A 26,866-nucleotide genomic window follows, 5' to 3' on the forward strand; every position below is an offset into this window, starting at 1 on the left:
CCCAGCACAGGACTCAAATTGCCAGTACCAAACATTGGGCTTTGGTGATAGAGGGGAACAGAGTAATCTCAGTAAGCAGTGGCTAGACCAACTATACTGCTCTGCACGAGACTGCCCCTTTCTCATATAAAGTCTCAAAATTTTCTCTCAAATGCCCCTTTTTTCTCAGGAAGCTACTTAATATAACCCACACAAATGAAAGAGTAAATCCAAGATAAGGAAGACATGAGATATATATATGGGAAAAAGAAAATCAGGGAATCCAACGCACGGGAGAGGCAAGCAATCCTCAGGACCCTGGTGAAAGGAGATTGCGAGATGACAGTTATGCACCAGCCACAGAAGGCAAAACACCCAGACTGGGCAGAACAGACTGCTTCTGCAGTGATTCCTTCAAGACGGATGAAACTGATAGAGATGTGATGTCACTGATAGAGATGTGATGTCTGAACATTTGGAGAAACTGTTCACACAACCAGTTGAGTTTTGGGTTGACTTAGCAGTAAGTACACAGAAACCTATGCAAAGGAAGTCAATTATTAACTCAAGTAAATAAAGGAGGTTAAGAATAACACCACTCAGTCATGCATTAACAATCTTTGTAATGCAATAATCTTAATCAAAGTCAGTAATGTAACACTGAATTTACAATATAATTATGCTGGAAAAGGGGGAGCAGGAAGGCAGTAATGGTTGGGAAACCTAATTGCTCTATTAGGAATTAATGTCTAAAATTTGAAAATCAAGTAAAAGCAATATAATCATACTACTTAGATATATAGTAATAAAAAATCAGCTAAAGGGTTGAAAGAGCTTGCTCTGGAATCAGGAAATGGGACAAGGAAGTCAAAGCAGTGGTATTTTTCATTTAGAAAATGTAGATATATTTGACTCTTTACACTATGTAAACCTTTTTTAAAGGTTTAACTTTAAAAAACAAAAACAAAATTAGCAGTGTCTGACTCAAAAGTTCAATAATGTTAATCATTTATTATTATTATGACAAGAAAGATGACAGTTTCTCATATCATTATTACATTCATGCTAGGGAAAACAATGTTTCCTCTATTATAAATGCTACCTGATCTTTTACAAACACGTTATTTACTATTCTTAGAATATTTGGGCATGCTTAATAAAGTAAAAAAATTTAAAACATTCCAGTATTTTTTACTAAGCAAAGTATCTACTGTTACAAATTTACACACAAATTTGTAGTTTTTGTGACAGAAACAATTTAGTTGTTTCACTTCTTCATATTAACAATAACAAGAACTTTAAATCTCCGAGACATGCAACATGACCACGTAACAGGTTTTGTCATCAATATGATGGTCATGGTATCTTACATATTATGTTCCCACTGTAAATTAAGTCCTATTTACCAAAATAAAAAGAGGCAAAGACAATTAACAGGCAGTTCATAAAAAAGGAATATAAATAGCCAATAACAACGATAATATCAACCTCATTGCAATGAAAAAAACACAAATTAAAAAAACAAAACTGTTTTTCATTTGTATTGGCAAAGATTAAATTTGTAAAGAAGGGATAATCTACAGTTGACCAGGCTGTATGCAAGTGAAGGGTAAAGAGGTGGTCACATATAGAACACTAACTGGAAGTGTAAATTATACAGACTTTTTGGAGAGCAATTTGGCAGTACTTACCAAGCTCTAAAAATGTTTAAGCCCTTTGAACCAGTCATTCCACTTCTAGAAACCTAAGCATAATTAAGCACTTACCTAAAAAATGTGGTCACAAGGACATTCAATGCACCACTGCTTATAGTAAAAATTGCAGGCAATCAAAAATGTCTAGCACAGAGGAAAAAGTGAGTAAACGGTGGCACACTGTCTTTCCGGCAGGGAGTGGGCTTCCCCTGAACACCGTGTCCCCAGGCCCGCCTTCCCGTCCTCCTTACCCAGAGTCTACCTCCCACAGGATAAGGTCACAGATGAGCTCACTCAGGGACATCGTCTGTCTCAGTGGACACCGAAAAGGAAGCTTCTGGGGGCTTTTGGGAGAAGTCTTTTTCAATGATAAAATGGCGAAGAGAGGAGACATGGACTTTCCTGCCTTTTTGACACAATTTTAATAAGTGTGAAGTTGGAAGTTACAATAACATCTCTTAAGACCATGAGGGACACAAGCCTAAAGCAAAACCAATAAACTGAGGCCAAGGCAAAAAAAAAGTGTCCTTAATGACACCTTTGTATGGTAAGTAAATAAATGTCCTTGGTTATTTAAATGTATGTTTGGACATTGTTACCTCTGGTTAAAAGCATCCTAACTGATATCAGCCATACAATAGAATACATTAGCATCACTAAAAGTTATGCCACTGAAGTATATTTAAGAACACTAGATGTGGAATTAAGAGAACAAAACAGTATATTACTATGGATTCATTTGCTAGAAAAAGGTCTGGAAAGATATTTTGGGTTTTAGGAATAATCTCTGAAAGATAGGAATTTAAATATCTCTTTATGCAATTTTTTTTTTCCTGCAATGAGCATGTTGTCACTTATTTTTCAGGGAATTCCTTCTGTCGATCCAATGTGATTTTTGGGGAGAAAGAGGTAACTATGTATTCTAGTGAGCTATCTGGAACTAGGAGTCTGCTTTTTTAATAGGGAAGTTGTTTTTAAAAACTGATTTTTGAAATAAAAGTTGATACTATCAGCATTTATTTTTTAATGAATACATTTCCCTTTATTACTTAAGGAACCATATCATCATGACTTTGTACCATTTCGAATTGGAATTTCCTCTGTGAAGCAAAAACAGTCCCAAAATGAAGGATCTTCAGGGGTCATAGGAACAGCAGAGGATATTAAATCATTGAAGGTGAGAATAGTAAACTGCCTCTGGGTTGGTTTAGAATCATCTTGAGATGAAACCTAAAATGGAAATTGGTTGTTACACTCATTGTTAATACTGCATGTTAATGAGATAACACCAAATTACATTTCAGTAGTATTAAATCACAACACAGTAGGATTTCTAGATAATTCTTTACTTCTTATGTTAGTGTTGACTATGAAAAACAAAAACAACCTTTCTAATTTCTTGTACATACAGTAATTATGGCATGGCTTTACTATACCACATCTAAAAATTCTGAATCAGCAGATCAGTTAAAATGGGGTCCCAAAATATTAACTTTTAGCAAGCATGTGGGCTATTCTAATAGAGGTGGTACCACTATGCAAACTTTTGAGTAATACTCTAGAGGCTGGAGTTGAAAAAATTTGCCATAACCTCAGAGATGAAACACTTCTTGAGGAAATGATTCACTCAACTTCAAATGTAAACTTTACCTTACACTTTAAAATAGAGCCTTTGTTCACAACTCAATGCATTATAGACTTAAACATTCTATACATTCTAGTCATAATATTTAGGTTTTTATATAGTGCTTTAACAAGGTCAAGCACATATTTTATGATTTATGTCTCGCAATTATGCTGATGTTTGTTATCTCAATTTTATAGCTGGGGAAACTAAGGCTAAGGAAACACCAACCAATGTGCATGAGTTTACAGCACAGGTTAAACAGCAGGCCTGGGCCTGGAACCCAGGTCTTCTGAACAGTACTCTTGTTCTTTTTCCACTATGTCAGTGCTGCCTTATATAAACAGGCTCTCTCCAGTGAAATAAAAAGGAAGTACTTCATGTGTAAATGTTGCAAAAAATATACAGGTCTATGGAAACAAGGTATTTTAGAGCACCTGAGAGTTAAGCAGACAAAGACAGGCAACCTGGGTCAGAACATCTTTAAATAGCAGGGGTTAATATCAACATGCCATCTGTTTTAAGGATAATCTAAGATTTTTAATCCTTTGTTAATCTATGAAAGGCATGATCTGCACACTGAGCTATTTATCTAGAGGTAACGATGCATATATAATAACTATGCTATGTTCTTTCATATGGATTCCCTGAAAAATAATGATATATATATAGTTTTGACTATAACATTGTTATAATTATATATTATGTAAGTATTTCATAAATATTTCAGCAGAATGATAACCATATGTAGGCTAAGAGTCCTTATCCTTAAATTTTTTTTTTTAATTTCTTCATCACTTACCAATAATACAAGAAAGTAAAAACATTGTGATTGAAGTATTGAGACCAGTGATATGCTTCAATATGACGTAAGGTCTCTCACGTTTGACACTGAAACTTTAGGAATAATTTAGATTACTACAAAAGGGGAAAGGGGTTTAATTTGCCAGATAATTCCATTACTCGCCACCCTTCAACATGATACCTTATATTCAACACAGCCCCAATTCCCTGGGATATAAACTACTGTTAGGAAAACTATCATAGTATTATCCTGAATTTCAATTGAAAATATAAGTAAGACAGCACTACCAAAATTTTTTCTTTGTAATATTTAAGTGTATTTGAATGTGAGGAAACAAGTAACATACTTTAAAAAAAATTTCTATGAAATTCCAGATGATCTTAAGGATTTGATAATGAAAACTTGTAAATTTATAATCTTAAAAAAAAAAACTCTAACAGGATATAAACCAAATAATTGTTTCCATTAATAAAGAATAAACTCAATATTGATTCATGCTTTTTATAAAAAAATCAGAGAAATCTTAAAATCTTACACCCTGATGTCTAGATCCATCGGGTTTCCTAAGAGCTACTGCAACAAAATGGTGCTCATCTATTTTACTTTCCTGAAAAATAAAAATAGTGCAAATTTAGACATACTTTTATTTATATTTTTAAAAACTTAATCTCTACACACACACACACACACACACACACACACACACACACACACACACACACACACACACACACACACACACACACACACACACATACATTCCCCTACTTCCTTTGAACCATTCAAGTCACATACATTTTTGGCCCTTTACTCTTAAATATTAAAATTTTTACTGAAAAGGAACTTTACTAAGGCATTTTTCCGTAAGACATCAGTTGAATTAGGCAATTACAATCAGAAATAGTATTACTCAAGGACTTTTCATCCTTTACCCTCTTCTTTCCATCTTCACACCCAAATTAGGAAAAAACAACATTCAACATGTATAAAGTTTAAGAAAATATGCTTAAAGAAGGAAAAATTATAGCTAGCTAAGTAAAGCTAAGGTCAAAGTTATTTTCCCTTTAACTAAAAACAAGCTCACAATATTTGTTACATGGTCTTCCCCTTATTCCTTATACTGAATATATTAATAATATGAACATTATAACACACAGAGATGTTCTGGCTATAATTAGTTTTGGAAAACCACTTAGCTCATCAGTATTGTAGTGTCTGAATGTAAGGCCAGAATCAGAGGTAACTGGGAAATGAGTTTTCATTTAGTCTGTCCGTTAAAATGCCAAGATGCCCTGCTCTATTTATCCACTCAAAATAAAAAGCTTCATCATACCTACTCAGACGTTATTAGCGGCATGTAAATATGAAAATTGACACAGGAAAACTGAAGCTATTTTACAATGACTCAGTTATCAAAACATTAATATTCAATGTCCCCCCAAAAAGGAAGTTCCATGAGGTGAGGAACTTTGCCCTAAATCCTTTCTCCCTCGGACAATACATATAATAAGCATCAGTTGGAAAAAGAAGTAAAACCAGCAATCAAGCCAGCTAGCTAAGCTAGTTCACACAATGCTGGTGAACTTGAGATTTAATTTTCAAAACCTTCTAAATTTGCAAGATTCTAAGTTTAAAATTTTTTACCCATAAAATTGTGAACAGCATAATTTTCCCATAATCTTCAAGAAACCCAAAGGCAGCAAGAGTATTTTTTTACAGGAAATAGTTTAGCATTAGATTGCAAAGATTACTCTGCTTCAGTGAAACTAACAAGTCATTTTCTTATGAAGAAAAAAAGGTTTAAGCTTTAACTTAAAACATTCAAATTCTACAATTTTCCCCCCAATAAAAAAAGTATGAAAAAATATGTCATACATGTTAACATTTCTATTTTTTAAACATTTTCCTTTCAATGCAAAGCAAAGAATTTCTTTTATTTAATCTCATTATTGCAAGTCTTTTGGTCATAACTTTTGTAACAGAACCTAGTTATAAAAATTGAAAGCCTGTGACAATATGATTCCTCTTGGTATAAGAGTTCATATATTTTTCTATAGCATTATTTTTCCAGGTATAAGATACAATATTCAGGCAAGTGGAAAATCCTTTAGATTTGTTGCAATAAATAATGGGTTCTCGATTATGCTCAAGCTAGAATTTTCAGCTCTGAAACACATAGAATAATAAAGGTAATGCTCCTGCCCTCATGGAGCACTGGAGAAGTGAAACAAGTAGATAAATATGGAGATTATGAGGCAAAATGTGGCATGCCATAAGAAAGAAAAATGCATAGTCTTACAAGCAAGAAGGAGAGGGCACCTAAGTTGGGCTTAAATTATTAAAGAAGGCAGGAAGGAGACTGGAGTGGGGCAGGTCATGGAAGAATAAGAACAATAAATGTAAATAGAAGAGGGTTTTGGATATTCAATAGCAGATAGTAGGTTGTAATTTGGCTGCAAAGTGCAGTACATAGGGGGAAATGATGAAGCCTGAAGCAAAATACGGAATAGGAACCCAGTTGGGAGACTACTACACTAGTCCAACTCAGATGCAAAGGGGGCCCAAACTAGGTGGGTGGCAGGAGCCAGAAGAGTTCTCAGAGGGGAGGATGTCACTGTGAACTGGACTGACTGGCATGACAAAGGAGGAAGAACCAAAAACAGGTCTTTCTATCTGGGATGACTAGATGATGGTACAATCAAAAAAGCCAACTCAGAAAGCAAAAGTAACTTGAAGGGCAATTATGATTCTGACTTATTTGCAGATTTGAGGTGCATAGCCTTCTTCACAGTCTTCAGCAAGAAATAGAGGAATGTGAAGCTGGAGTGCTTGAGGCTGCTGGTCATGAGTGGATTCGTGAGAGGAAAGGGGCAGATGCTTGGGAAAATGCCTTACATTTTAGAAAGTGGCGATGAAGTGCACTTTTTAAATATAAGAGCTTCTGGGCTTAGTCTTTGTCCCCTTTTCCACACGCTGCACAGACTCCCTTCTACTAAGAGGTTTCTTTTAATGACAAACCTATTCCCACCTTAAGGCTCTCCACTTCCATTCCAGACATACATACTCTTCTTAAATGTTATTAAAGGTACCAAGCAGGTATTTTTAAAAATCTCCATCTTCTTTACGATTTTCAGTTAATAACACAACACTTTTGCACCTTCAAGGTAAATGCTCCATTCTCCCCTGGGATACGGAATTTTACACCATGTCCTATGCGACACTGTCCTTCCTTTAGCTCTGCTTGAATGAGGCCACTGTCCTTAGCCTTCCACACCGTTTACATGGGTGCCACTAGAAAACTTCCAGATCCACACCTGGAGCCAGGATTGTTTTATACAGCCTTGACCCTGATTCTGGTGTCCTGCAGGTATTCTCCTCATGCTGCCTTCAGGAATGGGACTTTTCTTCAGCTTAGCTAGAGAGTCCTCACACTGTGAAGAGAATGCTGAGTTTGAAGTAGTTGACTACACACATTAGTTAATGAAAACTATAGTCTCCCACATGTATTTCTTACTAGGGGTGTGTTCTGTCTCCAACTCAGGGAACAATTTCTAGAACAGCCAGCCACCAAATACATATGGGGAAAAACCCTACACACAAGGCTGATGTTGTGTGGCTGTGACTCCAGACGTTTCAGGAAGTAGTATCTACACAGTAGGGAAAGGAGAGGGGAGTAGATTGCTGCTAAGTCGTTCTGAGCAGTTCTTTCTTTTGGAGTTAGGTGTAAAAAACCGGGGAGGGCTGAACCCTTGTACCTTGTTTTCAGTTTACTAAAGGAACCAGACTCCAGAGCACGGTAAGAGAAAGCAACTTCTCTCTCGCCATTTCCCTTTAAGTAAGAAGTTCTGACAACTCCTTTTTCTCTTTCCCTGGATGAAATCTTGAACACATCTCATACACAACATTTCTGGTCATTTTCAAGTATCAAATTTTCTCTGAATCATGATACTTTATCCTGTTTGATCCAAAGTAAATTTTATTCTCATCACCTGCAGAGCTTCTTCCACCTCTTACCCTTAGCTCGAACCTTATGCAGGGTAGGAAGCTTCCACCAGGGAAAAGGACTGATTTCACCTCTCTTCCTAACCCCAGATCCTCCCCATTCACTATGCTGCCTCGAGTTCTAGTATGGGTAAATTCAGTGAGCATCAGTGAGAATGGAAAGGGGTGAAGGAAAGGCAGTGAAGAGCTTTAAATCGCAGCCCTTCCTCATGCCTAAAGGTATTTTAAGAGGCCGTGACAGGACCCTTCTGTCTGCATTTGACTCGAGGTACACTTCCCTTGGCACTAGGCTCATCACTTCCCCTCAACCCGTGTTTCTGGCTGTCCACACCACAAGACTCTTTCTGTTACATTCATTCTCCCCTTCTAGACCTCTTTATTGTGTAATAAACAATCCACACTTAAATATATAAACCTAACATAGTTTTTTTCATTATCTTCCTTACTGGTACACGGAATGGGCAAACAGTAAAGAATTTATTTTTCCATAGCTGCCTTCAAATACTCTCTGACGGATCTCCCTTTCCCCCTCTTGGACAAGCCTTTAAGCAAACCTATTGCTCTTCAGTCACTTTCAGCTAAAAACAAACCCAGTTTAACCCTAAAACAAATGTACATTATCCCCCTAGGCTTCCTCCTACTCTTCCCTTTTTCCTGCACTCTGGAGTCTTTACGGTAGGTAGCAAAGCAGAAGGGGATTGAAAGAGAAGGGCAAAGTAATGACCAACACCACTGTGATCCAGTTTTTGAAAGCCTGGGTCATGTCAAGTATCCAAATACCGGCCACCTGATGGCGGGGGTCATCTGCGCCATCTTCAGAGAACCACTTGCAGTTTTTCAGCCCCGGACAGTTCCCTGGAGCTGGCAGTACGTTAAGAGCTGACTTCTTATAATTCCTGCCACTACTTTTCTTTTGGAGTTCGTTTAGGTAGGGTCCTGTCAAAAGATACTTTAAGCCCCATTCCACAGCATCTATTTGGTCCACAGGAACTCAGACAAAAGTAAAGCCCAGTTGGCCCAGTGGCTGACTCTTTCCTCCTCACCCAACCAGGATCGTAGCCTCGGACACACTTGCACAGACTGGCTTGAGGAGCATTCAGAGGGCCAGTTTTGCCATCCTAAGAAGTACTGTATGGATTTGTCTGCCATTTCTTTTTATGCCAAAGGGAGAATTCTACTTAACACCCTTTACATTTCCTTTTGAAAAACATTTTGTAATACATGAGACACTTCTTAAAAATACAATGTAAGTGGTTACCTGGGTAATGGTTATTGTCTTCCTAAAAGACCTTAAACACTTTGAACTAAACATGGAAAACCAGTAAGATTTCCCACCTAACGCTAATTCAGTTAACTTTTAAACAAAAATAACATAAGTTTTAGTTGTTAACCTGGAAAAATGTAAATAAATTACTTTAAAATATGAAATATATTTTACAAAAAAGAAATCTTCATTTCCTAACAAGTTACAAAGAATATCAAAAGTACTTATTGGAAGAAAAAATGTTATCTACCTAGAAGTAAATTTTTAAAACAAGTTAGATCAAATCTATCCTAAAATAAATTATATTCAATTTAATAACAAAACTGCAATTACTTCATGTAACAGAAATATATTCTTTAAAAAAATAAAATTAAAAGCTATATTCAGGAAAGCAGTATCAATATCAGCCAAAGTCAAAAAGTTGGTGTTAAGTCAAATTATAAAGTAATTTAGTCACATAAGGACTATATTGCACAGCATAGCATAGCATAGCGTGTGTGTGTGTGGCATAGGAAACATAGCTCATAATATAAATCTTTGTACAGTAGCAGATGGTAACTACATTGATCATGGTGAGCATTTAATAATATATTTAATTAATGAATCTACGTTGTTCATCTGAAACCAATATAATATTGTATACAAACTACATTTCAATTAAAAAAAGTTAGAAAAAAAGGTTGATGGTAAATTTTAACCCCCCAACTCAACAACATAGCTACCTTTTACCATTGCCTACTCCAACAAGCCTTTTTATGTATAAATTTGTCTTGATGATTTGTTTCACTAGTCATCAGTTAAACATTATGTCCATAATAACATATATAACATAAGCAGCCTTTTCCATTCCATGTTGATACAAATTATTAAGCATCACGAGTATGACTGCAGTAAAAGGCTAATCACAGCTTGCTTCAGTTTTCTCATTAGGTGACATCTGATTTTTTTCCAGTTATAAAACTTATTTTCTATTGAATCCAGGTGCGAAAAGTGAATGCTAAAAATGCATAGTAAGAACTTTTTATCTGGCTTCATTAAGAATAAGTTAACTTTTACTTTAGTTCACTCCACATGAGCGAAATGGCTGAGGCTTGCCCCTTTAAATATGAAACTATTTTTTAATAATTCTGGTTACAAATTTTAAAAACTGTACTTTCTTTTAAAGCAAAGTATCCTAAATATAATTTATGCTTTAACTGATAGGATCCCTACCGTATTCATTCTCTTAGCAGTGATACAGCATTCTTTCTCAAAATACTTTCTGCCCAATACTACTCTTATTTTACTTTGGTCCATTTGATCATTCTTTCTGTTTCCTCCACACGACCTTTAAATATTGATATTGCAGGACTCAGTCCTAGGCCTTTTCTTCTTTTAATTCAGGTAATCTTACAGCTGCAACTTTAAATACAATGGCTTCAACTAATAGCCACATGTTAATGATTTTTTTTCCACTGGCCCAGCCTTCCGTTCTATTCAGTGACCTGACACCTTCACTTAGGTGTTTCAAACTTAACATATCACTTGCTCTCTAGTATTCAGTATTCCAACAGATGGTCCTACAAATCAGAGAATTCCTCATAACATTTTCGACATCTCATTCCTTAACTTCCACAGATCATCACAAATAGTACTTGTTCTTAGAAGACCAATCTGACGTATCACTTCCAACTTAATACCTGTTAAATTCTCTTAAGAAAATTAGTGAATACCTTCTATTTTATGCACTCAACACTAACTCCTTATTCTGGGTACCAACCTTCTCTGCACTATTCAGGTGATCACAGCAGAACTACCACATTATACTACAACCTATCTGCTGGGCTCTGGATGCCTAATGTAAACTGGACCACTCAGAGTAGCTACCATCGCTACAATGATTAGCCAGTAGATAAGCACCTAACCCAAGCTAGGCCAGGCTCTTCTCCAGGACTCTTAAGGATTGGACTTCACCAATCTCCATGAGATTTTGAACTGCAAATTGTCACATGCAAAAGTAGTAGGCAGCCATGTTTCCTGCCACACAGAACAGAGAAGTTAAGAACACTTTTATATAGAATAAGAAACAAGGGTGGGAGAAAACTGAAGTCAGGTTGTAGAGATAGTAAGAGCTTTGAGTTTTTCAGTTCCCAATTCTAGCAAATTCTGCTGCCTGGTTATGAATTCCTCCAGCAGTCTGGCTCAAATGAATTTGTGTTGATTTTTCACTCACTAGCAACGAAGAATTGATAGTGACAGAAACCAAATATAGAAAAAGACCAAAGTCTTTAACTCAACCAATAATGCCCACGTGATCTTACTACCCTAACCTAGAATCCCTCTTAAATCCTTCAACATGGTAAAGTATCTTCCTTTGACTTTTTTTATACCTGCAAAGCTCTTTCTATTTCACAGCCTTTATTCCTGCTCATTTTACTTAACCTCACTCTATTACTTACCTTTCAAGTATCAGGTTAAATGTTATATGCTCTCATAGTGTACCTATTTTCACCTTCAACCACCAAGACTAGATTTTAGTTGTATCTAGTTTCAATGAGTGGCTTCCCCAAATCAATCGCACATTTATGCACAAAATAAGGAAATTCTCACAGTTTTTAGCAATTTTGATAAATTTCTTACCTCAAATGCCCATTCTTTTTCTTCTTCCCCATCCAGGAATAAACGTGTTTCTTTATAAACTTGGCCTATATCCAGGTTTAATGGGGATATATCAAATTCAAGACGCTGCAATTCAAATCCTAGTCCAACACCAATGGCTTTTATGAAGCTTTCTTTCAATGCCTAAGATACAGAGACATTTTCTCTTAAGGCGTTAAAGTAGGTAAAAATTTTCAGAAAATCTATAGAGCCAGCACACATGGATTTTTAACTCTATATTACCAAAGACTGTAAGCTACTTTTTAACCCTTTATAACAGCATGGGGACAAACCAGCTGAGTGATCTTAAGGCAAATGATTTAAGCTCCCTGCATCTCCCTTCTGTCAAGTATAACATAAGAATGACAGTGCCTTCCTCATAGAGCTACTGTGAGAATTAACTAACTTATGAGGGGCTTAAAGTAAACTCTTCTGGCAGACAGTAAGTACCATGTTTGTTAAATAAGGCCTCACATATATGAGTGCCCTTGAGACAGAAAACACTAAACATTATTTATAAATGGTGACCAATATGTCTTGTTTTACTTTTAAAAGTAAGTACCTTCTGAGCATTAAATATACATTCAATTTTGTTAAATGCTATTGTAATAATGTACGCATTATTCATGTATACAAAAATCATGAAGATCCCCAATAATAAGCAATTATTTACTGCACGAACTACTGAGTAAACAAAGCACTTCTGCTCCTATTTTTGCAAAGACAGTGGAATCATCATATATTTTAACTCTCAAAATTAGAAAGAAGTTATACCCAATTCCTATAAAACATATCCAGTTGAGTCCATTCGTCTTTAAAGCTTCTGATTGTTTCCCATTCTTTGTTGGTAAACTTTCTTTTCATAATATGAAAGAATTCTGGAATTGAACCACGACCTGTCAATTGAGGAAGTACAGAATTAAAAATAGCTGTTCTATTACCAAACCTGTCAAAGAGCACAAAACAAAAAACTACATGCCAACCTTACTTCTGAATACAGTCACAATAATCCTAAAGAAAATATCAACAAATCAAAGTTGGAAATTAAAGGAATAACACACAATGACAAGCAGGAGTTAGCTCATAAACAGGAGAGTTCAACAGAAATAGTGAAATTCTGTGAATTATCAAATAATTATTAAGGAGAAAAACCATATGGTTGTATCAATAGATGCCTCCCAAAAACCTGATAAAATTTAGCAGCCACACCTGTTATAAATTCTAAACTAGTAGGAAATGTTCTATATATGATAGAATATCAGAAATCCACAACAAACACTCTTCAAATAGAGCTAAACTCTTTTGGGGTTTAAAATTTTACTCTGCTATATAACAAGAAAAAAGGGCATAATTTTTTTATTATTATTTTTTTGAGAACTGGTAGAAAGCTGAGGACTGTTCTTTTATCCTAAATAATCAACTGTCATTGGAAAACTAACATACACTGATTGTCTTCACAATAACTGTTTTTCAACATATTTTCTAATTTGACTACTCCAAATAAAAATAGGTTTTAATTTCTATTCTTTTGGGATGCTGCTGTGAAATAAGTTCATTTTTAAAAAGTCTGAAATACATCCCTAGCTCTACTGTTACAGTCAACAAAATATTACACAGCATTCTAAAAATAAATGACAAATTAACTCAAAGCATCTGATTTCTCAGATTTAAGGTCTAAGACAAATTAAAAATGCATGGTATGCCTTTCATATTTTTCCAATATATTACAACTATGTGTTTGTCTATTTTTACTACTAGGTAGGAACTTTCTGTCATCATTCACTTATTTATTCTATAAATATGCAGAACATGTATAAATATTATACAAATATGTATTGAGCTAACAGTTAAAAACACATCAGTCTTGATTCCTGCCCTCACATACTTCTAGACTAATTGGCTTGTCAGACAGCCTAGCCCAAAGTAGGTAAACAAATGTTGACAATATAAATAAATGAATGCTAACTATCAACTGATAAGCTACTAACTAAATGCTCTGTTGCTCTACATCCTTAGTTCATTACATTATTTTCCAAAAAAAAAAAACCTCTTGTAGTCCCTTGGCAGATTCTGTTAACACAGCCTGCCTACTGTAACTCCATTTCCCATTTCTAAAATACTGACCTCCATGACTGCCCTTGCACTGTTTACCATGTAAGAACTTATTCACTATGTAAGAATTTGTTCACCATGTAAGAACTTGTTTGTTGTGCTTCAGAAGATTGGAGACTGTTGAGAATTAGGCTGGGGGTTGATTAATGATTGTACATTGAGTCCCCTATACAGAATTTTATTGTTGTTAACAACCATTTGATCAAGAAATATGAGAGATGCCCTCTCAAAAAAAAAAACTTGAATTTCAGATTAAAATAAAATAAAATAAAATAATAAAATGAAATGAAATGAAATAAAATAAAATAAAAATGAATAAAATACTGACCTCCAAAATCTGACACTCCCAAATGGTTGACTACAACTTAAAATGACAGTTGCTATTATACCCTCCCTCTACAGATACTTTTTATGCAGCAAAGTATGTTTTGGGGTAAAAAAAATGTCAAATCCCCCTAAGAACTCCTCTTCAGATCATTCACTCAAGTGCTAGATGCTGGGAATATCATGATGACCAAAACAGACACAGTCCTGACGTTCATGAGGAGTTGACAGTTTCTCCTATAGTAACCAACTGCCATTCACACAGTTACCTCAAGGGTTAAAAACATTAAAAGTCAGCTCTCTCTCAGAACTGTTTTATTCCCCCACCATCTCCACTTTGAAACAGTTAAAATAGTCACCTCTTGTTTAACCAGGAAATACTTCTGAAGATCTTACAATGAATGATGTATGTGTATGGGGTGCTTTAGACCAAGACAAAGCTCGCATTTATTTTCAAGTTCATCAGACTCAGTTAATTCATCATCAGACTCAGTTAATTCAACTATTTACTCCTTAGCCCTCTATTCTTCTCAAGAAGAATAACTTAATTTCAAACCATTCATTGAATTCAATTAATGTCTACTATTTGTATCTGTTCTTATTGATGAAGGCTATTATTTCCTAAATGTAGGCCAGCAAAGTTATAAAGTCACTTTCATGCAACAGTATTGAAATACTAAACTTTGTTTGTAGGAGTCCCAAGGCAAGGGATTACCCTTTTTGGGTCATGGACCCTTCTGACAGTCTGATGCTTGTTCTCCAACACCTTTCTTAAGCCCCTTAATAAAATGAAGCACTACTAGTACATAGAGGCTTGACAAATACTATAGTAAAGAGAGTTAAGAATAGTAAAGAGAGTTAAGAAAGCTAGCTTGCAAAAGTGAACAAAAGCGTATCTGGAGATTTAAAAAACTGGGAGCACTATACTTACGTTAAATCATAAACTGTTTACTCAAATAGATTGTGGCACACTGTGTATAACAATAACGGGAAGAATAGCTACCTTGGATTTGGAAGACAGCATTGTATATTTTGAGTATTATCTAAAAAGTTTTAATAGAATATTAACTAAAAAGCCTACAATTTAAAAAGTTGGGCGGAGCAAGGATGGCGGCATGAGTAGAGCAACAGAAATCTCCTCCCAAAACCACATGTATCTATGAAAATATAACAAAGACAACTCTTCCTAAAATAGAGACCAGAGGACACAGGACAACATCCAGACCACATCCACACCTGCGAGAACCCAGCGCCTCGCTAAGGGGGTAAGATACAAGCCCCGGCGCAGCGGGACCCTTGGCTCCTGGCGAGTGGAGAGGAGTCAGTAGGGAGGGAGAGAGAGCACAGGACTGCTGAACACCCAGCCCCAGGATTCCGGACCAGAGCACAGACACAGTGCATGTGTGGGGTCCTGGATACTAGGGAAACAAGGCGGCAGGACCGGTGAGCGGGGTGCCTGAGGCCGACGCTGGAGAACAAAGAAACGGGAGCAGTTTTTTTTTCTTTTTTCTTTTGGCGAGAGCTTTTTGGAAGCCTTAAAGGGACAGGGACCCCAATACTAGGGAAACAGAGCAGCAAGAACGGTGAGCGGGTGCTAAGACCGGCGCCTGAGGACAAAAAATTCGTGTGTTTTTTCCTTTTTTTCCCCCTCTTTCGTTGTTGCTGTTGTTGTTTTGGATTGGAGAGTGCTTTTTGGAAGTCTTAAAGGGGCAGCACAGGACACTTAGCCCAGAGGCAGGGAATCTGGGGATCTCTGGGCACTCTAACCCCCTGGGCAACATGGAGCACAGAGGCCCCTTACGGAGATAAATAGCCTCCCGGCCGCTCCCCCTCCAAAGGGGCTCCACCATTTTGGAGGAGCAGCCCCAGCCAGGCCACACCCACAGCAACAGCTCTGTCCGCGCACACCTGCCAAGCATAAGCCACTAGAGGTCGCTATTCTCCCAGGAGAGGAAGGCCACACACCAACAAGAAGGAAAGCTCTCCCAACTGTCACTCGTACCAGCTCTGCAAACTATCACCATGAAAAGGAAAAACTACAGGCAGACAAAGATCACAGAGACAACACCTGAGAAGGAGACAGACCTAACCAGTCCTCCGGAAAAAGAATTCAAACTAAAAATCATGAACATGCTGACAGAGATGCAGAGAAAAATGCAAGAGCAATGGGATGAGATGCAGAGAAAAATGCAAGAGGAATGGGATGAAGTCCGGAGGGAGATCACAGATGTCAGGAAGGAGATCACAGAAGTGAAACAATCCCTGGAAGGATGTATAGACAGAATGGATAAGATGCGAGAGGCCATTGAAGGAATAGAAGCCAGAGAACAGGAACGTATAGAAGCTGACATAGAGAGAGATAAAAGGATCTCCAGGAATGAAACAACACTAAGAGAACTATGTGACCAACCCAAAAGGAATAATATTCGTATTATAGGGATACCAGAAGAAGAACAAAGAGGAAAAGGGAAAGTCTCTTTGAAGAAATAATTGCTGAAAACATCCCCAAACTGGGGGAAGAAATAATCGAACAGACCACGAAAATACACAGAACCCCCAACAGAAAGGATCCAAGGAGGACAACACCAAGACACATAATAATTAAAACAGCAAGGATCAAGGACAAGGAAAGAGTTTTAAAGGCAGCTAGAGAGAAAAAGGTCACCTATAAAGGAAAACCCATCAGGCTATCATCAGACTTCTTGGCAGAAACCCTAAGGGCCAGAAGAGAATGGCATGATATATTTAATGCAATGAAACAGAAGGGCCTTGAACCAAGGATACTGTATCCAGCACGACTATCATTTAAATATGATGGTGGGATTAAACAATTCCCAGACAAGCAAAAGCTGAGGGAATTTGCTTCCCACAAACCACCTCTACAGGGCATCTTACAGGGACTGCTCTAGATGGGAGCACACCTAAAAAGAGCACAGAACAAAACACACAACATATGAAGAATGGAGGAGGAGGAATAAGAAGGGAGAGAAGAAAAGAATCTCCAGACAGTGTATATAACAGCTCAATAAGCGAGCTAAGTTAGGCAGTAAGATACTAAAGAAGCTAACCTTGAACCTTTGGTAGCCACGAATCTAAAGCCTGCAATGGCAATAAGTACGTATCTCTCAATAGTCACCCTAAATGTAAATGGACTTAATGCACCAATCAAAAGACACAGAGTAATAGAATGGATAAAAAAGCAAGACCCATCTATATGCTGCTTACAAGAAACTCACCTCAAACCCAAACACATGCACAGACTAAAAGTCAAGGGATGGAAAAACATATTTCAGGCAAACAACAGTGAGAAGAAAGCAGGGGTTGCAGTACTAATATCACACAAAATAGACTTCAAAACAAAGAAAGTAACAAGAGATAAAGAAGGACACTACATAATGATGAAGGGCTCAGTCCAACAAGAGGATATAACCATTCTAAATATATATGCACCCAACACAGGAGCACCTGCATTTGTGAAACAAATACTAACAGAACTAAAGAGGGAAATAGACTGCAATGCATTCATTTTAGGAGACTTCAACACACCACTCACCCCAAAGGACAGATCCACCAGGAAGAAAATAAGTAAGGCCACAAAGGCACTGAACAACACACTAGAACAGATGGACCTAATAGACATCTATAGAACACTACATCCAAAAGCAACAGGATATACATTCTTCTCAAGTGCACAGGGAACATTCTCCAGAATAAACCACATACTAGCTCACAAAAAGGGCCTCAGTAAATTCCAAAATATTGAAATTCTACCAACCAATTTTTCAGACCACAAAGGTATAAAACTAGAAATAAATTCTACAAAGAAAACAAAAAGGCTCACAAACACATGGAGGCTTAACAACATGCTACTAAATAATCAATGGATCAATGAACAAATCAAAATAGAGATCAAGGAATATATAGAAACAAATGACAACAACAACACTAAGCCCCAACTTCTGTGGGACGCAGCGAAAGCAGTCTTAAGAGGAAAGTATATAGCAATCCAGGCACACTTGAAGAAGGAAGAACAATCCCAAATGAATAGTCTAACATCACAATTATCAAAACTGGAAAAAGAAGAACAAATGAGGCCTAAAGTCAGCAGAAGGAGGGACATAATAAAGATCAGAGAAGAAATGAACAAAATTGAGAAGAATAAAACAATAGCAAAAATCAACGAAACCAAGAGCTGGTTCTTTGAGAAAATAAACAAAATAGATAAGCCTCTAGCCCAACTTATTAAGAGAAAAAGAGAGTCAACACAAATCAACATAATCAGAAATGAGAATGGAAAAATCACGACAGACTCCACAGAAATACAAAGAATTATTAAAGACTACTATGAAAACCTATATGCCAACAAGCTGGAAAACCTAGAAGAAATGGACAACTTCCTAGAAAAATACAACCTCCCAAGACTGACCAAGGAAGAAACACAAAAGTTAAACAAACCAATTACGAGCAAAGAAATTGAAATGGTAATCAAAAAACTACCCAAGAACAAAACCCCCGGGCCAGACGGATTTACCTCGGAATTTTATCAGACACACAGAGAAGACATAATACCCATTCTCCTTAAAGTGTTCCACAAAATAGAAGAAGAGGGAATACTCCCAAACTCATTCTATGAAGCCAACATCACCCTAATACCAAAACCAGGAAAAGACCCCACCAAAAAAGAAAATTACAGACCAATATCCCTGATGAATGTAGATGCAAAAATACTCAATAAAATATTAGCAAACAGAATTCAACAGTATATCAAAAGGATCATACACCATGACCAAGTGGGGTTCATCCCAGGGATGCAAGGATGGTACAACATTCGAAAATCCATCAACATCATCCACCACATCAACAAAAAGAAAGACAAAAACCACATGATCATCTCCATAGATGCTGAAAAAGCATTTGACAAAATTCAACATCCATTCATGATAAAAACTCTCAGCAAAATGGGAATAGAGGGCAAGTACCTCAACATAATAAAGGCCATATATGATAAACCCACAGCCAGCATTATATTGAACAGCGAGAAGCTGAAAGCATTTCCTCTGAGATCGGGAACCAGACAGGGATGCCCACTCTCCCCACTGTTATTTAACAGAGTACTGGAGGTCCTAGCCACAGCAATCAGACAAAACAAAGAAATACAAGGAATCCAGATTGGTAAAGAAGAAGTTAAACTGTCACTATTTGCAGATGATATGATACTGTACATAAAAAACCCTAAAGACTCCACTCCAAAACTACTAGAACTGATATCGGAATACAGCAAAGTTGCAGGATACAAAATTAACACACAGAAATCTGTGGCTTTCCTATACACCAACAATGAACCAACAGAAAGAGAAATAAGGAAAACAATTCCATTCACAATTGCATCAAAAAGAATAAAATACCTAGGAATAAACCTAACCAAAGAAGTGAAAGACCTATACCCTGAAAACTACAAGTCACTCTTAAGAGAAATTAAAGGGAACTAACAAATGGAAACTCATCCCATGCTCCTGGCTAGGAAGAATTAATATCGTCAAAATGGCCATCCTGCCCAAAGCAATATACAGATTTGATGCAATCCCTATCAAATTACCAGCAACATTCTTCAATGAATTGGAACAAATAATTCAAAATTCATATGGAAACACCAAAGACCCCGAATAGCCAAAGCAATCCTGAAAAAGAAGAATAAAGTAGGGGGGATCTCACTCCCCAACTTCAAGCTCTACTACAAAGCCATAGTAATCAAGACAATTTGGTACTGGCACAAGAACAGAGCCAGAGACCAGTGGAACAGATTAGAAACTCCAGACATTAACCCAAACATATATGGTCAATTAATATTTGATAAAGGAGCCATGGACATACAATGGCAAAATGACAGTCTCTTCAACAGATGGTGCTGGGAAAACTGGACAGCTACATGTAGGAGAATGAAACTGGACCATTGTCTAACCCCATATACAAAGGTAAACTCAAAATGGATCAAAGACCTGAATGTAAGTCATGAAACCATTAAACTCTTGGAAAAAAACATAGGCAAAAACCTCTTAGACATAAACATGAGTGACCTCTTCTTGAACATATCTCCCCCGGCAAGGAAAACAACAGCAAAAATGAGCAAGTGGGACTACATTAAGCTGAAAAACTTCTGTACAGTGAAAGACACCATCAATAGAACAAAAAGGAACCCTACAGTATGGGAGAATATATTTGAAAATGACACATCCGATAAAGACTTGACGTCCAGAATATATAAAGAGCTCACATGCCCCAACAAACAAAAAACAAATAACCCAATTAAAAAATGGGCAGAGGAACTGAACAGACAGTTCTCTAAAAAAGAAATACAGATGGCCAAGAGACACATGAAGAGATGCTCCACATCGCTAATTATCAGAGAAATGCAAATTAAAACTACAATGAGGTATCACCTCACACCAGTAAGGATAGCTGCCATCCAAAAGACAAACAACAACAAATGTTGGCGAGGCTGTGGAGAAAGGGGAACCCTCCTACACTGCTGGGAATGTAAATTAGTTCAACCATTGTGGAAAGCAGTATGGAGGTGCATCAAAATGCTCAAAACAGACCTACCATTTGACCCAGGAATTCCACTCCTAGGAATTTACCCTAAGAACGCAGCAATCAAGTTTGAGAAAGACTGATGCACCCCTATGTTTATCGCAGCACTATTTACAATAGCCAAGAATTGGAAGCAACCTAAATGTCCATCGGTTGATGAATGGATAAAGAAAATGTGGTACATATACACAATGGAATATTACTCAGCCATAAGAAGTGGAAAATTCCAACCATTTGCAGCAACATGGATGGAGCTGGAGAGTATTATGCTCAGTGAAATAAGCCAAGCGGAGAAAGAGAAATACCAAATAATTTCACTCATCTGAGGAGTATAGGAACAAAGGAAAAACTGAAGGAACAAAACAGCAGCGGAATTACAGAACCCAAAAATGGACTAACAGGTACCAAAGGGAAAGGAACTGGGGAGGATGGGTGGGCAGGGAGGGATAAGGGGGGGGAAGAAGGGGGTATTAAGATTAGCATGCATGGGGGGGAGGGAGAAAGGGGAGGGTTGGCTGCACAACACAGAGAGAACAAGTAGTGACTCTACAACATTTTGCTAAGCTGATGGACAGGAACCGTAATGTGGTTGTTAGGGGGGACCTGATATAGGGGAGAGCATATTCTTCATGTAAGTATAGATTAAAAATTAAAAAAAAAAAAAAAGAAAGAAAAGGGGGATTACTCCTTGATAGGATAAAACTATTGGTAAATCAAAGATCAACGCATGCTTTAAATATCGTTAATGTTGATCACTTAAAGGGTGTCAGATGATCAGCTATGGAGGTACTCTTTTCTGATAATATTCCTTTGTCTTAATAAAAAAAAAAAAAGCAGTTACTGTGTGCTGACCTCCAATGAGTTCTGCACAGTGGTATAGAGGGCATGTCAAAGTGTGGGCAAAGGGTCTGTTTGTTTCTATGCAGAAGATCAAGGCCTAGCTTGGATACCCAGAAAATGAACTAAGATATGATATGAGGAGGAGCTTCCGGCATCAGCGCTCTCTGGAGGACTTGTGCCGGGGGATGAACATCAAAAAGCCTCCACAGGGATCCGGATGATGCTGCGGTTGTGGCTGCATCCAGCCCACCGTCTCCTGGACTTGCCATAGGAATGAGGAGGGAGATGTCTAGGCTGGCATGTGCATACAGTGAGACAACGAATTTGACCGGGTCTGTACTGTTGGAACTCAACCAGGAGTTGGGAGGGGTACAAGTTGTAGCACTCCAAAATCTTATGACTATAGACTATCTACGGTTAAAAGAACATATGGGATGTGAACAGATCCCAGAAATGGGCTGCTTTAATTTGTCTGATTTCTCTCAGACTGTTCAAGTACAGTTGGACAATATCCATCATATCATAGACAAATTTTCACAAATGCCTAGGGTGCCTAAATGGTTTTCTTGGCTTCACTGGAGATGGATGGTAATTATAGATTTGCTTTGTTTATGTCACCGTATTCCTATTATGTTAATATGTGTGTGAAAATTAGTTAGTAGTTTAAAACCTATACATACTTAAGGTACTCTACAAGAAGATATGTCAAAGAAATAATCAATCCTCCCATGTTTCCTTCCATATGCTACATCCGTAGCTCTTCTTTCTTCCTAATTACAACCCTTAAATAGAATTCGTGCCTCATATCGAATTTACCGAGTATCATAATTCCTCCAGGTGATAGAGATACCTTGAGACAAGTGCTGGGCATAGAAGCCACAGGGCATAAATCTGCAAAGAAGTAAAAAGCTAACCTTTTCAAACAATATGGCTTCTCTCTCACTTACCAACTTTACATGTCCCTGTATGGCCCCGGAATATGACTGGTTAGCCAGAGACGGGTAAGATTCCTCAAGGGAGGAACAACCTAAGACAGGCACAGTCGCAGGGGGGCCATCAGGTGAGAATTTGGGGATCAACAGAGGTGAGGCTCAGAACCTCACCCCCCCTGCTTTGAGAGAAATCTTCTGCATCCGTGGATGTTTTGCTGCCCTTGTCTAGCCTGGATTAATACTTAGTCCATAGGCACACACCTGATCATCTGATCATCTACATTTGCCCTCTTACAGCACTAAACTATGTTTTCTACCTTTATCTTGCATCTACCTACCACGTCAGTATTTTATTAAAAATAAAAATAATAATAATAATAAAGGGAGAAATGTGGGATCAACATATAAATCAAGTACAAAAATCAAACGAATATTCATATTTGACCTGATTGTTTATAGGTCATAATGCGTGATCAAAACCGAAAGTTTCTGTGATGAATGCCCTTGTACTGTTCACCATGTAAGAATTTACTCACTATGTAAGAATTCGTTCACCATGTAAGAACTTGTTCGTTATGCTTCAGAAGATTGGAGACTGACGAGAATTAGACTTGAGATGGATTAATGATTGTACATTGAGCATTGACCCCCCTATACTGAATTTTATTGTTGTTAACCATTTGATCAATAAATATGAGAGATGTCCTCTCAAAAAAAAAAAAAAAATGCCTCCACAGGGATCCGGGCGATGCTGCGGCTGTGGCTGCGTCCATCCCACCGTTTCCTGGACTTGCTATTGGAATAAGGAGGGAGATGTCTAGGCTGGCATGTGCATACAGTGAGACAACGAATTTGACCGGGTCTGTACTGTTGGAACTCAACCAGGAGTTGGGAGGGGTGCAAGTTGTAGTGCTCCAAAATCTTACTACTATAGACTATCTACGGTTAAAAGAACATATGGGATGTGAACAGATCCCCGAAATGGGTTGCTTTAATTTGATTTCTCTCAGACTGTTCAAGTACAGTTGGACAATATCCATCATATCATAGACAAATTTTCACAAATGCCTAGGGTGCCTAAATGGTTTTCTTGGCTTCACTGGAGATGGATGGTAATTATAGATTTGCTTTGTTTATGTCACCGTATTCCTATTATGTTAATATGTGTGCACAAGTTAGTAGTTTAAAACCCATACATGCTTAAGGTACTCTACAAGAAGATATGTCATAGAAATAATCAATCCTCCCATGTTTTCTTCCATATGCTACCTCTATAGCTTTTCTTCTTCCTTCCTAATTACAACCCTTAAATAGAATTCGTGCCTCATATCGAATTCACCAAGTATCATAATTCCTCCAGGTGGTAAAGATACCTCGAGACAAGTGCTGGGCATAGAAGCCACAGGGCATAAATCTGCAAAGAAGTAAAAAGCTAACCTTTTCAAACAATATGGCTTCTCTCTCACTTACCAACTTTACATTTCCCTGTATGGCCTTGGAAGATGACTGGTTAGCCAGAGATGGGTAAGATTCCTCAAGGGAGGAACAACCTAAGACAGGCACAGTCGCAGGGGGGCCATCAGGTGAGAAATCGGGGAACAACAGTGGTGAAGGTTAGAACCTCACCCACCCTGTTTTGAGAGAAAGCTTCTGCATCCGTGGATGTTTTATTGCCCTTGTCTAGCGCAGATTAGCACATAGTCTACAGGCACACACCTGATCATCTACAATTGCTCTCTTACAACACTAAACTATGTTTTCTACCTTTATCTTGCATCTACCTACCACTTCAGCATTTTACTAAAAATAAAAATAATAATAATAATAAAGGGAGAAATGTGGGATCCACATATAAATTAAGTATAAAAATCAAACGAATATTCATATTTGACCTGATTGCTTATAGTTCATAATGCGTGATCAAAACCGAAAGTTTCTGTGATGAACGCCCTTGTACTGTTCACCATGTAAGAACTTATTCACTATGTAAGAATTCGTTCACCATGTAAGAACTTGTTCGTTATGCTTCAGAAGATTGGAGGGTGATGAGAATTAGGGTTGAGATGGATTAATGATTGTGCATTGAGCACTGATCCCCCTATACAGAATTTTATTGTTGTTAACAACCATTTTATCAACAAATATGAGAGATGCCCTCTCAAAAAAAAAAAAAAAGTCTGGTCAGAGGGTTATCTATTGCGTTTATTTTATCGAAGAAAGAAAAAAGTTGTCCCTTTTGTCATCTATACTGTAATTTTGTTCAGTTTCTTCACAAACTTCAAGAAGCCCTTTGATTTTTAAATATGATAGGGCAATCAAGGAAAAAAACTTAAAATATGCATGCAAATAAAAAATGAACTGATTAACATAAACAATCTAGCACAATCACTGGAAAGCAATCACATAACTGATTCCGTACAGCTAAAAAAGTATCTGATAGAGTATGTTTTTAAATACTTTTGAGACTATCTTATCTATTCCACAAAATAAGAGATTTGATGGCAACAGGAAAAGATGGTTTAGTAAATAGCCTTTCAAAGCACAACATCGCCACACTGTGGCATTATGGTGGGAATACACAGTGGGTGAGTACTCTAGTAGTTTACCTAGGAAATTCACATTTTTTTGTAAAAATCAGTAGGAAATAGCAGAACAGTACATTTGTCCCTCAGACTATCTGAGGACATCACAATTATCAGAGATATAAATCGGAAAGTCCTCCTAATAATACCATTATACACTCATGTCTATACAATCACAGACTTAATCATTACATTGTACATTTAAGTTTATATGTAAAGAAACATAAAATGACTGAAAAATTTATACAGAACCACCAACCAAGTTTAGGAAAACTAGATTCCCTATTTTTAAGCTTTATCTTTAGGGGAAGCAGTATTAGATATTAACTAAGTGTTAATGTGCAATGACCAACTGATCAACACCAGATGGCAACTATAAAATTTATTAAATGTACAGTAGTCACCTACAGAATAATATATAATATGCTTAGCTGCTATTTCAAGCCTACAAAAAAAAATCCTACTAGTTCTACACCTCAAAGCACACCTCCATCAATTTCTCTACAAATCAAGGTCACTGATGTATGTATGTGTGTGTGTGTGTGTGTGTGTGTGTGTATACATATATATATATATAATAGCATCTCAATTAAAGTTCACCATTCTTAAAGGGTCCAGCTCTAAAATAACAAAATTTCACTTTGGATAATAAGACATATTAGAAATTCTACTAGTTTCATTTTATAAGTACTGGATTACAAATACTATTGCTTCAGTGGAAGAAGACAGTTCTAACTCTGAATTAATATGTACATGATAATGCTTGATTTATCAGCTCACTTCTCTGGAAATTTATTCAGATACAAACCCAGAGTAAAACAAAAATATCTGAACTGCTAATATAGATTTCACAAACTACATGTAGAAAGTCTCTAGTAGCTACTGACAAAGGGACTCTTTTAGGCCTCAATACAAGTGGCGTAAAGTGAAAAAGCACTAAACTGAAATGTAATGTAGGTATGGAAACTCTTCACTTGCACAGTCCTGAACTTCAACCATTCTTAGTGTGTTTATTTAAACGTACGTTTATCAACACATACATGTATCAACACACACCGACAAGAAAAGAGACTTGAGAGCTAGGGCTACTGGGCTGCAAATGTGTTATCCTTCAAGAAAAAGGAACGACGCCAAAGACAGGGTGGCGAGAGGGTGGGGCGGCCCTTAGAGGATAGAGGACAGAAAACTGGAGCCACAGAGGATTATTCTCAGGCCTTGAAACCTAGTGTAACTTGCCCTGCTGGGATTCAAACTTGCTTATTAGGACCCATGACATATTTTTCTTTCAACTTCTCCCTTTTGAAATGCTAATGTCCATCTTTTTTTCTTTCTTTTTTTTGACAGTGGGCACTTTTATTTATAGTTTAGGATTATTTTCAAAGTTGCTAACTGTATAAGCTGTAACAATACAATAAAAGCACAAAACAGTATTGGAGAGCTTGGATATAGGTAGTAAATTACCTATCAGTATTTGAGTTAACCA

The 26,866-nt window shown here is 37.1% G+C and overlaps 1 protein-coding gene across 1 annotated transcript in view; it reads right to left on the reverse strand.

Moving 5' to 3' along the window:
* Window positions 1-970: 970 nt before the first annotated feature.
* Window positions 971-26,866, reverse strand: part of AASDHPPT (aminoadipate-semialdehyde dehydrogenase-phosphopantetheinyl transferase) — a 37,513-nt gene continuing 11,617 nt past the window's right edge. Inside the window, exons 3-6 of the mRNA XM_036994709.2 lie at window positions 12,780-12,901; window positions 11,988-12,149; window positions 4,638-4,709; window positions 971-2,903 (exon numbers count right to left, since the gene is read on the reverse strand). Coding sequence (XP_036850604.1) covers window positions 2,739-2,903; window positions 4,638-4,709; window positions 11,988-12,149; window positions 12,780-12,901 — 521 coding nt within the window. The 3' untranslated portion in view covers window positions 971-2,738. The remainder of the gene's footprint in view (window positions 2,904-4,637; window positions 4,710-11,987; window positions 12,150-12,779; window positions 12,902-26,866) is intronic.

The sequence above is a fragment of the Manis javanica genome, chromosome 6 (genome assembly GCF_040802235.1).
Source record: "Manis javanica isolate MJ-LG chromosome 6, MJ_LKY, whole genome shotgun sequence".
NCBI classification, from domain to species: domain Eukaryota; kingdom Metazoa; phylum Chordata; class Mammalia; order Pholidota; family Manidae; genus Manis; species Manis javanica.